The following is a 17,378-nucleotide window of genomic DNA, read 5'->3' on the forward strand; positions in this document are numbered from 1 at the left end:
TTGGCTTAGGAATACGACAAAAACAAAAAAATCTCCATGAATTCAAGGCTAACAAGAGCTCGTGACTAAATAATAACTACATTGGATCCATTGGGGACACAGGTTCTTGTTTCCATTTCCTGAAAAGTAATGTGTGTTTCTTTTTTTAGAGGGGGGGGGGACATACAAGATTTCCAGCGTGACAGCGACGATATAGCGCACCCTCATTAGCATAATTGTTGATTCACAAGCTGTATGGTAAAACCTCTGTGGAGTCTGGGATGTTCAGACTTTCAAATCACATTCATCCACGCATGAACACCGACAGTAGGCTACAGTATGTGTATGTGTGAGTAGCATTAGCATGCCCTTGAACGTATTGGGGTTTTTGAGCCGGAAAGAAATTCCCCCTCCTCTCCTCCCCTCCAGTGTTGCCAGATTTTGCGAGAGAAATAAGCAGGGCCACATGAGCGCTTTAAACCTATAGTATATATATCGGCTATTTGAAAATCTCACAACGTGTCGCGATGTGACACGTTGTGAGCTTGTATCTGCTATTTTCAAACAACTCTTGGAAAAAAAAAGTATTATACGAATATTTTTCGAAACATTTCAACAACACAAATCTGGTACAGAGGTCCCTGGCACAAAACATTCTCAGATGGGAGTCCATGGACAAATACATATTAATTTGGGGGTCCTTGACATTAAAAAGATTGTTTAAACGACATTAGGAAACAAGCCCAAATAAGCAACCACACTTTCGAAACAAGCCCAAAAACACGCAAACCACCAATATTTACAAGCAACTTCACAGAAAAACAAGCCCCCAAAGTGGCTTATAATAAGCGGACATGGCAACACTCCTCTCCTTTTGTCCTGAGGTGTTAGCGAGTCTAAACCATTAGCATGTCTGTGTCTAATAAGGCTGTCCGGTGCGCGGCTCCAGCTTGTTAGTGTGTCCGCAGCCTTATGCACACAGTCAAATCCTCTGTGTCAGCTGTTAATTTAACTTAAGAGTAACCCTCAACGGGTCCATTCGTTGAACAGTTTGTACACTCTCTCTCGGTCACTAAATGGATGAATTAGCACTGAGGATTTTTACTGTGTAGCCATCTGTTTCACGGACTCAGAGGGCAGGACGCATATAATGCGGGCGCCAAGACGCCCTTTCCTTGTTCCTCGCTAATAAGATACATGCGCATGTATGTGCGTGTGCATGTGCATGTGCATGTGCATGTGCATGTGCATGTGCATGTGCATGTGCATGTGCATGTGCATGTGCATGTGCATGTGCATGTGCATGTGCATGTGCATGTGCATGTGCATGCGTACGTCCGTCCTCATGCACAAACCCACACACACAACCATTTACCGCTCAAGCACAAACGAGCTTACAATACTGTACGTAGAAACACAAACACACATACTGTACACACACACACGTTTGTGAGGGCCAGGAAAATTGGCCCTCTCAAGTGTAGTAATACAGGTATGCGCACGCACACACACACACACACACACACACACACACACACACACACACACACACACACACACACACACACACACACACACACACACACACACACACACACACACAATGTTACAGCTTTTTCTTGTGGCCTGTTCCCTCCTGTCCCTCTCCTCGTTATGTCGGCGAGTTAAGGGCCCGTTATACTCGAGTGTGCGCCGGTATCGCGTATCAAAAATAGCCGTTCTACAAGCTCACAATGTTGTGTCTCAATGCGACACAGAGCTTGTGGATTGGCAATTGTCAGTGCGCGACACAGATGTGAAAGTGTAGGGGGTGACTTCCAGAAGCCCTCTTTTTTTAATTACAGGCATTTTACTCGTAACAGAGTATTTCCATTTTGTGGTATTGCTGCATTTACTTAAAGTAAAAACATTTGAGTACTTCTTCCACCGCTGAGAATAACCCAGTTTTCATTACCATCCTGATGTGCATAGAAATGTTAATAGTGAAGTGTCTCCTTTGTTGCAAGGAGCCATAGGAATACTGAGGCTGGTTTTGCCACTGGCCTTATATATTTGCACCTCCTCCTCTCTACCACCTCCTCTATCCCACCTCCTCTGCAGTGGTGTAAAGTATCTAAGTACATTTATTCAAGTTTGATTGATTGAAATTGATTTCTGACGTCATAGACTGTTCTGGACTCCATTATGTGTGCATACCTGACACGGAATTCCATATATGGAATACAGACATGTGTGTATATATATATATATGTATATATATATGTATATATATATATATATATATATATATATATATATATATGTATATGTATATGTATATATATATATATACAGAAATCTCCATACGTATATGGGCAAAAATGGCAACAGCTACAACGAGTATTGCATTACCGGGTGAGGCATGCATTTCCAACTAGATTGTACTAAATTGTACTTAAGTACAGTACTTGAGTAAATGTATTTAGTTTCTTTCCACCCCTGGTTACAATACAATAACCTAAACCTCCACCCCAAACACCTGTGCAAAGTATAAGAAACGACTATCCAACGACTGCAGCTAACTTTAATGTGTTATTCTGTGGTGTTGTTTTAATATCTGGAGATGTGAAAGGCAGATCCAGAGGTTCTTATTAAATCTCGCACCGTGGAGAATTAATCTTCATATATTAGACTGGGGATGATGAAGGGGGAGGCTGACACTCCATCTCATTTGCTCAGGGTTTTATGATTTTTTTCCCCGTATGGCGTCCACAGGCCCGTGACTGGAACAAAACGATGCCTCGCCACTGACTGTATATCTGCTGTTTTTTTTCTTTCTTCATTGTTTTTTCTTTCGCTGCTGCGAAACGATGATGAATGCTCCTATTTATCAAAAATCATCATTTGTTTGCCGAGTCCTTGTTTGTCTTCAGGGAGAGTTTTTTCCTTTTATTTCTCTTTCATTTATACTGCGAGCGGTATAATGGAACACATACAGTACACACCTGCCGCAATCAGAGAGAGAGAGAGAGAGAGAGAGAGAGAGAGAGAAATGCGATGATGAATGCTCCTATTTATTAAAAATCATCATTTGTTTGGCGAGTCCTTGTTGTTGTTTTTTCTCTTTTATTTATACTGCGAGCGGTATGGAACACATACATACCTGCCGCTATCAGCTAGAGAGAGAGAGAGAGAGAGAGAGAGAGAGAGAGAGAGGAGGGGTGTGGGAGGAAGTCACAACAAATAGAATCATCCAAAACAACTTCAAAAGAATAGTAGGTTGTTTTTCCCTGAGGGATGGAGACTATTTTTGTCTCTCCCTCCCCCTCCCCTATCTCTCTCTCTCTCTCTCTCTCTCTCTGTGTGTCTCTCTCTCTCTCTCACTTCTTCATTAACTTTACCTATAGGTAGCTTAGCTGCTCCTCCTTCCTGCTCTCCTCTTCCACCTCATCTTTTTCTCCTCTCCTCTCCTCTCCTCTCCTCTCCTCTCCTCTCCTCTCCTCTCCTCTCCTCTCCTCTCCTCTCCTCTCCTCTCCTCTCCTCTCCTCTATATTCTCCTTTTCATCCTCTCCTCATCCAGTATGTTGTGACCCCTGGTGTTGCCGCGGGGAACAGAAGGTGATGTATAATTCACCACTGACCTTCAGCCCACCGGCTACCTGGGCGGCAGCGCAGGTCACCCATTGGCTGAGGTGTGTGTGTGTGTGTGTGGCCCACGTACAGGAAGCTATAGGTCAGGATTTTGAAATAGAGCAAATCTTTGTAGTTGGACTCGTGGGGGTTTGAAAGGATGTGGGTATATATGCACACACACACACACACACACACACACACACACACACACACACACACACACACACACACACACACACACACACACACACACACACCATTTTGTGTTGCTGTGTAATCCCAACATGATGTAGTCTCTCTCCTCTCTGCTGGTTTTAACTCGCTGCACGTAGCTTAGTACTTAAGTACAATTCTGATGTACTTTTACTTTGCTTTATTTGCTTATGTCCATTTCTCTATTCCTTATACTTCTATTCCACCACACCTCAGAGGAAAATGTTGTGCTTACTCCACTACAATTATTTGACAAGATCATTAATGCAAAACATACTGTACATTAACCACTCACACCCTACTTATACTATACTATACTTTAGCTATTTGAAAATAGCAGATCTACAAGTTCACAACGTGTCACAATGTGGCACATTGTGAGCTTAGAGATCTGCATTTGGGTTTTTTGGGGGGGGAAAGTTTTTTTTTTAAAGAATTACTTTTGCTTTTACTACTAACGGAGTATTGCTACTTTTACTCAAGTAAAAAAGTACAAAAAGACAAATCTCTCTGGTATGTTTCACACATAGCACCATTTTGTGTTGGCGCTGTAATCCCAACATGAAGTAGTCTGCTGTGTGCTGGTCTTAACTCTCTGCACGTCTCTGGCTCTGTGCCAGGCCTGCGCCCGCACAGCTCCCTATAGTCATAACCTCATCCTTTCTCCAAGTCTCCTCCGTAATACACATTACTACACACACACACACACACACACACACACACACACACACACACACACACACACACACACGCCACTCTCTATATCACAGGCAGGCCGGCATCCTATTACCACACACCCTTTTTATGATGATTAGATCTACTCCATCCTCATGGCCTCTGTTAACCCGTACACGCCCCCTCTGACACACACACACACACACACACACACACACACACACACACACACACACACACACACACACACACACACACACACACACACACACACACGCTGGTATTACTGTACTTGTGAGTGCTTCAACATTGTCGTACAACAATCTTAGAAATGCCATTTTGAACTTTTCTTTTGCCATTGTTAACACTTGAGCTAAACTTAGTTACGCTGAAAATAGCAGATTCTAAAGCTCACATTGCGGCGTGTTGTGACCTTATGAATGTGCTGTTTTTGGTGAATGACACCGGCACACAACTATGTATAATTCGGTCAAAACTCCAACCCTAAACGCCTAATCCTAACCCTAACCTACCTGGTTCTTATCCTAATAAACCTAATCTTTTTTTAATCATGAAAACAATCATTTCTCTTTTATATGAGGACCAGGAAAATTGTCCTCACGGTGTCTATTACTGAAATTCTACTATACTTATGGGGACGCATTTGGCCCTCACAAATATAGTAACACAAGTACACAGACACACACACGCACACGCACAGACACACAAATCACATCGCCCACCCCCAGTTCGCCACAGGCCAATGCACATACATCCATCCCCATATACACACACACACAGACACACACACACAGACACACACGCGGGCGGGCGCGGGGACGGGGACTTCCCGCTGTGAAAATGATAGCCTCTCAGTGTGAGCAGGCTAACAGCGTATACTCGGTGCTGCCACTGCTCTTTGTTTACTGAACAGATTAGCAGTGTGCAAATTGCAGCGTTCGGTCCGCGGAACTGGCTGTTAGACACTCCCCCTCTCCTCTGGGTGCTTTACACACAGACATGTTAAATACCACCCTGTCTGTCTCTATGTCTGTCTGTCTGTCTGTCTGTCTGTCTGTCTGTGTTCTCTCCCTTTTCTCTCTCTCTCTCTCTCTCTCTCGCTCTCTCTCTCTCTCTCTCTCTCTCTCTCTCTCTCTCTCTCTCTCTCTCTCTCTCTCTCTCTCTCTCTGTCTTCCTCTCTCCCTCTCTTGATCGATTTTGAGAAACCATCATTGTAAGGCAGTGGTTTTCAACCTTTTCCATGCCAAGGACCCCTACATCGATATACATTTGGCCGACATTTGTTGCCAGGGACCCCCAGAAGAGAATAATAGCCAACGTATAGCCAATGTATACAATATGGATAAAGGGGTGAAAATGTATTAACACCTTTTGCTTGGGACCCCCTGGAAACCTCTCAAGGACCACTGTTGTAAGGGACCATTTTCATGGTCCTCACAAGATGAATCGTTGAATTATGGTTAAAAAGGAAAAAGAAAAAGTGGAGTTCTAGGTTTACAATTTCATGTTGGGGTTTATGGTTTAGGTTTAGGATAATTAGACATTTAGAGGCTCGGTTTACGGGTTGGGGTTGGAGTTATTATGTTTTTTTCCGCTCACCGAAAGTAGCACATCTAGGTTCAGACGGTCTGGATCGGCTATTCCCAGCTTCAGGCTCAAGGATGAAAATTGCAACAACAAAAAAAGGCACTTAATAAAACCGTCGTCCTAAAATGTTGGTGTCCTCTCAAGTATGGTAATACAAACGTGTGTGTGTGTGTGTGTGTGTGTGTGTGTGTGTGTGTGTGTGTGTGTGTGTGTGTGTGTGTGTGTGTGTGTGTGTGTGTGTGTGTGTGTGTGTGTGTGTGTGTGTGTGTGTGTGTGTGTGTGTGTGTGTGTGTGTGTGTGTGTGTGTGTGTGTGTGTTCACACCATGCTATCTGTGTTACTTCCACCCTCTCTTCCGCCCACAATGCGGGGGTCCTGGCACCAGGTTCAGGAAGTCTTTTTATTTTTTTCCTGTACTAAACGCTTTAATTAAAGCTTCCCCCCCACCACCTGGGAGGAGATGACGAGTTAATGCCACCGGCCTCATTAAAACCACTTGTGTCTGTGCGTCCTTCCTCCTCCTCCACTCTGCTGGTCTGTCTCTCTCTATCTCTCTTTCTCCCACAATGCCACAGTGTCATTAGCCGTCATTGATGTCTGATCCCGTTGGTGTGGAAATGGACCCGTGAGGTTGTTTTAGATGGTATATAGCGTGTGATTGATATTCTGGCTCCCGAGGAGCTGACTTAATACCGGAAAGGTTGCTCCGTGGCCATTTCCATTTGAAAGGCAACCTCGGGCGCCGCCAATGTGCAGCAGTCAGCACAAAAGGGTTTTTGTAGTTTTTTTGCTTTTTCTTTTTGTTCTGCACGTTGTTCTTGACGGCTTTAAAAGGTTAAAAGGTTTTGGCCAAGAAAATGAAAAAAAGAGGAAGAAAATGAATAGGAAGAAAACCTGAATTTGCATGTGAAAGTAGCTGTTGCAAAAACACCCTCACACCAATATCAGAGATCATTTAAAGCACAATTAAAATTTGGGTTCTTGTTTAATTCCATTGTGGTCCTTCAGTATGTATTCAATTCATCAACATAGCATACAGATTTACACAATAGTGAGTACTTTTTTTTTTCTATAGCAATTTTCACAATGATAACTCACAAAGTGCTTTACATACGACAGAAATAAAAACGGCAAGAAACATTCAAATGATAGGAAAAAAAAGAAAAACAATGAATCTCAGGAAGAAAAAAAACACACCTATAGGAGAAGCTCAGTGACATTCCCCAAACGCGTGTTGAAAAAGTAGTGTTTTTAGCTGATTCTTAAAAACATAACAGGCACAGACGCTGCAACGCTCAGGTCACGAGGAAGGGCATTCCAGAGTCTAGGCTACAGACTGATAGGCTCTGTCACCTTTGGTGATTAACCTGGTACGAGGAATGACCAATAGTAATCACCAACAATAATACATGTCATCAACAAATACAAAACACTATTATGTAAAAAAGGAGAAAAGGGAAAAACGGCGGCAGAGAATGACACCTCCTTTCTATGGGAATTTGCATTTAGTATAGTATAATATAATATAATATAAAATGACAAAACCCAACTCTGTCAGTAGACATTGACAGTCACAGTGTTACTGCAGTGTTTCTGACCAACCTGATGCAACCAGCTGATACCACCCTCCTCCTCCTCCTATTTTACGCCGAGTTTCACGGATCCCCTCAGCCAAGGTCGTTCAATGATAATGGTTGCTGCTTACCTTCTGTTTGTGTGTGCGTGCGTGCGTGTTTGCGTGCACGAGCGTGCATTTGTGTGTGTACTTGTATTGGTTGCTGTCGGGCAGAAACCTCTTATCTCCATATTTTAACTCTTTGAGTTTTTTTTTAAAACTTGAACTCGATGCACTTGATCATACCACAGCGTAGAATCAAAACTAGCAGATCCCACAACGCGTTTCGAGCTTGTAGATCTGCTACTTTTGCTACTTTTGTATTTGAATCCTGAAAAGCAACAGTATTAGACATGTGAGGTTTCCACGCCGGACAGAGACGTATTACTATGTTTTCTCACCTCTAACCCCTCTCCTCCTCTCTCTGGTCTCTCCTCCAGGACTGGCCAGGGCCAAGTCGGTCCCCAGCCACACGTACTCCAACGAGGTGGTGACCCTGTGGTACCGCCCCCCAGACGTCCTGCTGGGATCCACAGACTACTCCACCTGCCTGGACATGTGGTGGGTACTACCCCCCACCCCGCCCCCCCGACCTTTAAACCCCCCACATACCCCACATCCTACCCACCCACCCACCCACCCACTCACACACGCCCATCCACCTCCTGAGGGGAAATACACTGTATTGATAGAGTTGTGCGAATATTTATTTATAAAGCTGCACTTTCCTCTTCCACCCCGGGATTTGAACCTGGTTGCCTGCTTAAGTGCTGACATTTTTTTTTTACCATTGTGCTAATCGAGCCTGCCTGCTTGCTCAGGGGATAAATTGAATATCGACCATCAGGTCAAAATGTGTGTCATGTCCTGTGTTTAGGTGAGACATGACCTTTGACTTTGACATGATCTAACTGTCTCAACAGAAGAGCAGGGGACAAACCACCCCAATTGTATAACTATAAGTTATATTGTGCTAAAAAAACATACTAAAAAAGGTTACATAGTGACTGAGGCTTTAATACTCGAGCTGAATGTGCTGTGCTGTGCTGTGCTGTGCTGTACCAACCTCATGAAGGCGATATCTCAGGCATGCCTGGAGGGAATGTCTTCACATTTATTGGAACAAACATCCACTTGCACTCAAGGATGAACTGATTAGTACTTGGTGATCAAAGTCAAGGTCACTGTGTATGTGTGTGTGTGTGCCAAAGATACACATAACACTTTTTATTGAATTCACTACATGTATTATATGGGTTTGGAACGACATCGATATCAACCTGCAACTGGTTGGTCGAGGCATATATTTCTAGTTTTTGTTTTGTTTTTCTTTCATCTCTGTCTTGTTTATATCTTGTATTTGTCCTTCAATCCCAGCTGCTTGGCTCTCCCACTGAGAGAGTCTAAGTGAGACTGATTCAGTGTGAAGCCTGATCATACCACCATTAATGGAAGCACAGCTGAATATACCACACTGCCCTACGAAGGAGAGTAGTGGGAAGATGTGGTTGAACTCTCTTTACTGAATAAACCACACTGTTAAAACACTGAGTGCTAATTTAACTCATGGAGTTAAGCATTTTTTTGTTTTAACTATCAGAGTTAAATGAACACTCCTGATTTTGCCGGTGGTGGATATCGTAATGTCGTAAGAGACACATTATCCACGAGCTGCTTGCAATATTCAATTTAGCAAATGATTAGATTAATGTGGATGCTTCCTCGAGTGTACCGGCTGCATCTGCAGTGGATGTTATTTAAAAGCTGTGTGGACCCAGTCCACCTGGACGGCGCTTCCAGCAGGGTACTATACCACACTGTTCTTGGCTCCGCTTGGAGACGGGGGGGGGACGGGGACGGGGGAACACAATCTTGGACTGGTTGAGGTGTAGAAACGAGACAATGGCGCTACTTGTATAGTATAGTAGAATAGGAGAAATAGACATTGTGGAGGACTATTTTCCTGGTCCTCACTCAAGAGAAATTGTTGTTTTATAGTTACGAATATTTTAGAGTTAGTCATACAATTAGGCAGGATTAGGATTAGACATTTAGAAGTTAGGTTAAAAGTGTTAGGGTTGGAGATATGCCTGATTTATACTTGGCTTTAAAATGTTTATGTCCTCACAAGTATAGTAAACAACCGTAAGCTAGAACAGACTAGGTGTGGGGGGGGGGGGGGGGGTAGGACCAGACGATGGCAGGCAGAGGGGTCTGACAGAGCTGTTGGGGGGGGGGGGGGGGGGTTTGACCACGTCTTACCTCTGGACAGGCACTCCACCAGGATTCCTCCCTGTTCCAAGGACCTCAGCTGCATCCCACTGTGGCCAATTAAAGATCGGTGCTGCCAGGGGACGGGTGGGGGTGGGGGGATGGGAAGTGGGGGCCTATAGCAAAAGATACGGACAGGAGTCTGAAGGGCTGAAGAGCCTTCTGAGCAGCTGAGCAGATCCACGGGTTACGTTTCCTTTCCAGCAGGGGGGGGAATGAGACAGACAGACAGACAGACAGACAAATGATTTACATGTACAATTGAGGTATTTAGCAGACGCTCTCATCCAGAGTCATTTACAAGAGCGAAAATGGAGTAAGCAGAATAAGCATGAACTTTAGTCAATAAACAAGGCAAATACTCACATAACAGCTGTAGTCAACTCTAGTCAACTCTAAATCGATACCAGATAAACTATGAACCTAGCATCTGTCTAGAACAGCAGAAAAAACAAGTAACAAAGACATGTCTGGAGACAGACAGACAGACAGACCGACAGACAAATAGACAGTACTACCCTACAGGTCCCTTGAGAAGCATTCGTCCATGAAGGAGCATGGCCACTAGGCCATGAAGAAAGGTCGCGCTGTAGGGATAACAGGCTGTCTGTGCCTCCAGCGGAAGAATCCATCACAGACGCCTCGGGTTATGGGATCACATCCATCTGGAGAGAGAGAGAGAGAAAGATAGAGGCAGAGAGACAGAGACAGAGAGAGAGCAGGATCTCCTTTATTTCTATCACCCGTCGGTACCCTCGCCTCCCTTGACATGTGTCAATCACTACAGACGCTGCACAAAGGAGTAGTGCTTTCAGCCCTGTGTCGTTGTGACACCAACAAGCAGCGCTACAAGAAGTACTTATTTTATTTTAAAATCATTGTTTGATGACCGGCGAAGTCTCCGGTAGGAGACTCAATTGAGTGTCGTACTGCGCAGCCACCCGGCCAATCGAATTATTGGCTTAGGGATGTGACAAAAAATAAATACAAATCTCCATGAATTCAAGGCTTCATGGTGTGTGTTATTGATAGAAAATAATTAATGTTTTGGGTGAACTTGTCTACTTGCACACACACAATTCAGCCATTAATGGCCATGATAATGTGGACATGCTCCACAAAAAAATATGCTATAACCAGGGTTCCTACAGTCATGAAATTCTTGGAAACACTTTGAAATTAGAAAAAAAAATCAGGCCTGGAAAAGGTTTGGAATTAATCAAATGTTTTGGAAAATGTTTGTATATATATAGTTTTTGTCGCTATTGATTTTGTAAATAAAAACATGTCCCAAAACATCTTGGGGTTAACTACTTTTTGAAATGGCATTGGTAGAAATGTGTGGGAACTCGGTATAACATTAATAGTCAGGCTGACAGGTTAAGAATAGTAGAAGACGCGTAGAACAAGCTAGCGTCTGTGTGGTGTTTAGCACAGGCAGTGTGTTCCTTATTATGCGAAGCGTGGCTCCGGCGTTGCTAGCTAAACTAACTAGGCGAGGATGCCGACCAAACCTCACTAATGACTCCCATAAATCACAGTTAGCTGGGTTTATTGAGAGTCTGGGGTGCCTGTCCACCACACGGACTCCTGTGGTGTCCACCGCACTAACGTTTGCTATCTACCCCGGCTTCTTCCATCCCATAATATTTGTGCTCTAATATGTGCCATCATAAAAGCTCCATAAAGTCCACGGGCATCACGGTCGTAATATCCAGTGGTGGAAAATAACCAAGTACATTTCGTCGCTGTCTGGTAGAAACCTCTTATCTCCATATTTATTACCTTTTTTCCGTAAATTAACCCATTAAGACTGGGAACGCATCTGTGTCATTTTAGATTTTTAGCTACAGTATAACCATTATTTTATACTTTAGCTATTAAAAAAATGCAGATATACTAGCTCATAGCGCGGATGAGCTTGTAGATCTGCTATATTTTTTTACATTTTACATTTTTGCAGATCTTTGAATACATGCATTTTTTTAAAACAACATTTTTTTAATCAAATCTTTGCTTCGGGGGGTCCCTGGAACAAAATATTTTGATGGGGTAGGCGACCAAAACACATAATTTTGGGACCCCCTGAATTATCTATTTTGAGCTTGTATATCTGCTATTTTTGAATAGCCCAAAGAAATCAAAAAATTACACAGATGCGTTACCGGTCTTAATGGATTAACGCCCTTACTTGATCATACTACAGCGTCACACAAAAGTATCAAAAGTAGCATATCCTCAAGCTCGAAATGCGGCGCAATTTCACGTAAAAAGTTGAAATATTATGGAGATATGAGGTTTCTGCCCCCGACGGCGACCTATTCAAAGGGAAAGTCATTATTGTTGGGGAATGGGCTGGTGTTGGTGTGAATGTATATCCGTGTGGTCGTTTCCTCTACCAGCCATAGAGCTGTAACAGAGTTAGTGCAGCAGTCTAAATCATTGTGACGTCTACTTAAGAGAGGTGGCACAATGAGAGAGGTATAGCCGGGGCCAAAGGCACTGTGTGTGTGTGTGTGTGTGTGTGTGTGTGTGTGTGTGTGTGTGTGTGTGTGTGTGTGTGTGTGTGTGTGTGTGTGTGTGTGTGTGTGTGTGTGTGTGTGTGTGTGTGTGTGTGTGTGTGTGTGTGTGTGTGTGTGTGTGTACCAAAATCACCAAATGTCCCCCACAAGCAGTGGTGGAAACTAAGTAACTAAGTACATTTACTAAAGTACTGTACTTTTTAAAAATAAAATATTATTATTTATTACAATTTTGAGGTACTTTTACTTTATGCTTCTACTCCACTACATCTCAGAGGCAATTTTTTTGTTGCCATTCGCGTATGTCCGCAAAAAATACACTCCGTTCCCATTGAAAAGCATTGGCAGAATCTGTCGCTTAGGCAGAATTAAAGTTCGGTGTGACTGCACCCTAACAAAGTATTGTTACAATGTTGTATTGATGCTTTTAATTAAGTAAAACATTTGAGAACTTTTGAGAGTAGAATTTGAGAAACAGACATTAATCTGTGAGGACCATTTTCCTGGTCCGGGTTGTCCCTATTTTGTAGTTACCGCGTTACCGGCAGTTGTGTGGTGATGTTACACACACATCGCACAAATAGCTGATCTACAAGTGTGACTGACTGACACGTTGTTGTGTTGTGAGGTTGTAGATTTGCTATTTTTTGGCTATTTTCAATGCCGTCCAAAAACGTTGGATGTCCTCACAAGTATAGTAAAAGGAACCTGTGTGTGTGTTTAAACTGTTGTCAGAGCCCATTTGTCAAAGGGCTATTGTTTCCTGACAGATTCACTTTCTGGCCCAGTGCACACACTCTCTCTCTCTCCCTCTCTCTCTCTCTCTCTGTGTCTCTCTCTCTCTCTCCCTCTCTCGCTCTCTCTCTCCCCTGCTCTCTTTACCTCGGCTACGGGTGAAGGGCTCTGAGCACTCACACCGCAAAATGCAGGGGATCAGGGGTGGTTGTGTGTGTGTGTGTGTGTGTGTGTGGGGGGGGGGGGGGTTGGACAGAGAGAGGGAGAGAGAGAGAGAGGAAAACCTCTCTCTCTCTCTCTCTCTCTCTCTCTCTCCATCGTAAAATTCATTCGGCGTGTGTCTGACAATACTACCATCCATCTCCATAACACACCTCTATCCACATCCATCCATCCATCCATCTATAACTCAGACTGGCAGTTATGTTTTTGAGAGGCAATATGTCTAAACTGTGTTTTTTTATTTTACATGTTATGTGTTTTTATCACTATTCTTGTGTTTTTATTGTAGATTTTTTTCTCCTTTTTTACTGCAGCACTTCGGTTCAACGCTGTTGTTTTAAATGTGCTCAGTATAGGCGAAGTACGCTTCTGTCGACTCAGCGCCGTCCGAGTTACGTCCCGACAGGCACAGAATCGTAAATCATATTTTGGGGTGAGCGTTTGGCACAACTGCCAATCAAAGTGAATACTCGAGCTGTGATTGGCCAGTACTACTGGCCAATCACAGCGCGTCTTTTCCGGGACTTGGACCGGTCACCATGCGTTAACATTGAATCACCCAAAGGAGTGGCTGATAACGGCCTACCAGAGCCTCCTGGTAGGCCAGTAGGGACCTACTGGACCATAGCTGAAGTGATAACGGATGACAGCTCCATTCACTCCGTATGTGTGTGTGTGTGTGTGTGTGTGTGTGTGTGTGTGTGTGCTTGCGTGCGTGCATGCATGCATGTGCACTTCTATTTACTATACTTGTGTGAGGACCAAATATCCCCACAAGTAGTACTGCATCCATCCATCCATCCATCCATCCATACACCTCTATAACCCCCCTGGCCCCAATACTTCTACCGAAGTCCACATTTTCATCTCTATTTCAGTCGGGGTCTTGGGGTGGGGGGGAGGAGGAAGGGAGGGAGGGAGGGAGGGAAGGGAGGAGAGGTCGATGCTGAATAAGACCACATCGTTTTCAGCCTGAGCCCGACAACAATAGTATCTGTTCAATATAATCCATTAGCCACAGAATGACCTGCATGCTGCTGGACGTCAGCACAATCTAACGGTCATCAGCACAAAAAAACACACAATATATGTTCACTTTATGTGCTGCTTATCACGGCAACAATTCCAGCCCTGAGTGAGCTCTTTTTCTGGCCCCCGTGGGCACAGCAAAAAAAAACTACAAGAAAATATACGCGTTGGTTCTGTGTGGGAATTACATTTCAGAGTTTTCACAGAGTATAGCCAGTTTAGTGGAAGAAGTACTTCTTATTTATGTAAAAGTAGCAATACTGCAATGTAGAAATGCTCTGTTACAACACGTAAAAGTCTTTTGAAAATAGCAGACGCATTGCAACGCGCTGTGACCCTTGTAGAGGTCACAATCTTGTAGACTTTGTATTTTTGAATAGCCAAAGTTTAAAATAGGGCTTAAGTGTAATGCACATTTGGTAATAATAATGTGAATCTTCAAAGTACAGTCTCAAATAATTGTAGCGGAGTAAAAAGTACAATATTTGCCTCTGAGGTGTTTTGAAATATAAAAAAATGCAAATACTCAAGTAAAGTAAATGCACCTCAAATGTGTACTTAAGTACATACATGTTACTTTCCACCACTGGGTATAGCCCATATGACTGTAAAAAAGAATGGACTAAGCCACACCATTGGTTTCTACAGTAATTGAAGCCGATTGTTCAGGAATTTCAAATCCGCCATCTCAATATCGCGTCCTATCGCGTCATATCCTGCGCAATGCAACCAGACCATTATTGGTGTTGGGTAGCTTGTCAATCAAGAACGGGGGCGGGGAATGAATGCTATTGGTTGTGTAGCTTGTCAATCAAATCATCCTGCCCCTCCTAGAGCATAACCTACACCTACCTGCATATAGTATTTATGACAATCTTTATTAAAGTAAGAAAATCAAGTCTAAAGTTCGTCAAAAAAAAAACTGCGAAACTACAGGCCATTCATATGAACTGTCACTTGAACTCTCTTCCTATATCGACTAAATTTCAAAGCAGGAAGCTGGCCCCTTGTAATAATACCTGAGGGGGTGGGGGGGGGATTCTTTTCTGTGATTATAGAGCATACGACCGCGATGCAACTGGACTGTATGGATGTTCTGGAGCTTTTATTACGGTACATATTAGAGCACAAATATTATGGGATGGAAGCCAGGGGAGATTGCAAACTTAACTGCCGTGGACAGTGTAGGAGTCTGCGTGGACAGTGGACACCCCCAGATTAATAATAATAATAGTCTTTAATGTTCCTTCAGGGGATATTCATCTTCATAGTCTGTTTTACAAGAGAAAAACACATAACCATATAGCACAGAACAACATAGCACACAACAACATAACACCAAGACAATTACATGAAGTCCCCACTCCCAGTATACACAAAACCATCATATCAGCTATTATAGGCTTTTTTTTTTTAGTGCAGCAATGATGGCTGAAGGGACAAAACTTCTACTAAAACGAACATTTTGCCATTTCCAAGGTCTGTATCTTCGTCCAAATGGCATGAGTCTGAAGTGACGACGTAAGGAGATGATCAGTGTAATTTGCTATTGTGAGTGCTAAACGTGTGATTGCTTTAGTGGCTTCCTGTCATTTTTAGGGTTCAGTTCAAGGTCCTGGTGCTCCCTTTTAGAGCTCTGCATGGCCAGGCAGCTGAATATCTAACTGACCTGCTAGAACCATATGTGCCCAGCGGGACCCTGAGGTCAGCTGACCACCAGGGTCTATTGGTCATTCCTCGTACCAGGTTAATCACCAAAGGTGACAGAGCCTATCAGTCTGATGCACCTAGACTCTGGAATGCCCTTCCTCGTGGCCTGAGAGCTGCAGCGTCTGTGGACATTTTTAAGAATCAGCTAAAAACATTACTATGTCAAGTCAACATGCATTTGGGGAATGTCATTGAGCTTCTCCTCCAGGTGTGAAATGTGACCTGCTGTTATATTTTCTCTGAGATGCATTGTGTTTTTGTTTTGTTTCTTAACATTTGAATGTTTCTTGCTGTTTTGTAAAGCACTTTGTGGCTCTGTGAAAAGCGCTATACAAATAAAATGTACTTACTTACTTACTTATTGTTCATATCAGATAGTGTGGGAAGTCCGGTGATTCTCAGTAAAACACCTGTGCTGGGGACATGTGCTGATATCAGCCGGTCTGTCCAGTAGCTGCTACTGACCGTGCCTCTGTGACGTGTTATGCCGGTTAGCGTTCATTGTGCGATTAATTCGCTTTAATTTAAGTTGTTTGTGCTAATGAGGCTATAAAGTGCCGGGGAAAAAAAATTACATAATTTTTTTGAAACAAGGTAGATTTTTCGAAACAAGGTAGATTTTTCGGCGCAAATAAATGAAAGGTTTGATGTGAAATAATCGCGCCACATTTTCGTATCGTTTATTCGCGTTGCTCCTGGTGTGTAATGAGCTGTGGGCTGCATCTTCATCGATATGTCCTCACAAGTATAGTAATACAAATGTGTGTATGTTTAGTTAATGTATATAATGTGTTTGTGACTTCCAGGGGTGTGGGTTGCATCTTCATCGAGATGATCCAGGGAGTGGCAGCCTTCCCTGGGATGAAGGACATCCAGGACCAGCTGGAGAGGATATTCCTGGTGAGTCACTGTTTCTTCAACTTCAGCTTCAACGTTTGTTGTCACATCACAAGTCTATGGATGTAAAATATTATTTCCGTACATTCCCAACGCTTGCAGTTGCAAAATGATAGTCATAAGGGGGCGGCAGTGAGTGGCTCAGGAGGTAAACAGACTGCATTTATATAGCGCCTTAGTCTTTCCGACGCTTTACAAATGTACTGTGTTGCTCAAGACCAGAAGGAGCCAGGGATTGAACCTGGAACCTTCGGATTCCAAGGCGGCCGAAGGAATCCGAAGGTTCCACGA

The 17,378-nt window shown here is 43.4% G+C and overlaps 1 protein-coding gene across 2 annotated transcripts in view; it reads left to right on the plus strand.

Moving 5' to 3' along the window:
• The window catches only part of cdk14 (cyclin dependent kinase 14), a 190,468-nt gene that overhangs the window by 60,570 nt on the left and 112,520 nt on the right, over positions 1–17,378 (plus strand). For both annotated transcript variants that reach the window (XM_080427709.1, XM_080427708.1), the window contains 2 exons: positions 8,142–8,262; positions 16,997–17,090. In XM_080427709.1, coding sequence (XP_080283835.1) covers positions 8,142–8,262; positions 16,997–17,090 — 215 coding nt within the window. The remainder of the gene's footprint in view (positions 1–8,141; positions 8,263–16,996; positions 17,091–17,378) is intronic.

Source organism: Gymnoscopelus braueri (assembly GCF_963280865.1).
Source record: "Gymnoscopelus braueri genome assembly, chromosome: 4".
Classification (NCBI taxonomy): Eukaryota; Metazoa; Chordata; class Actinopteri; order Myctophiformes; family Myctophidae; genus Gymnoscopelus; species Gymnoscopelus braueri.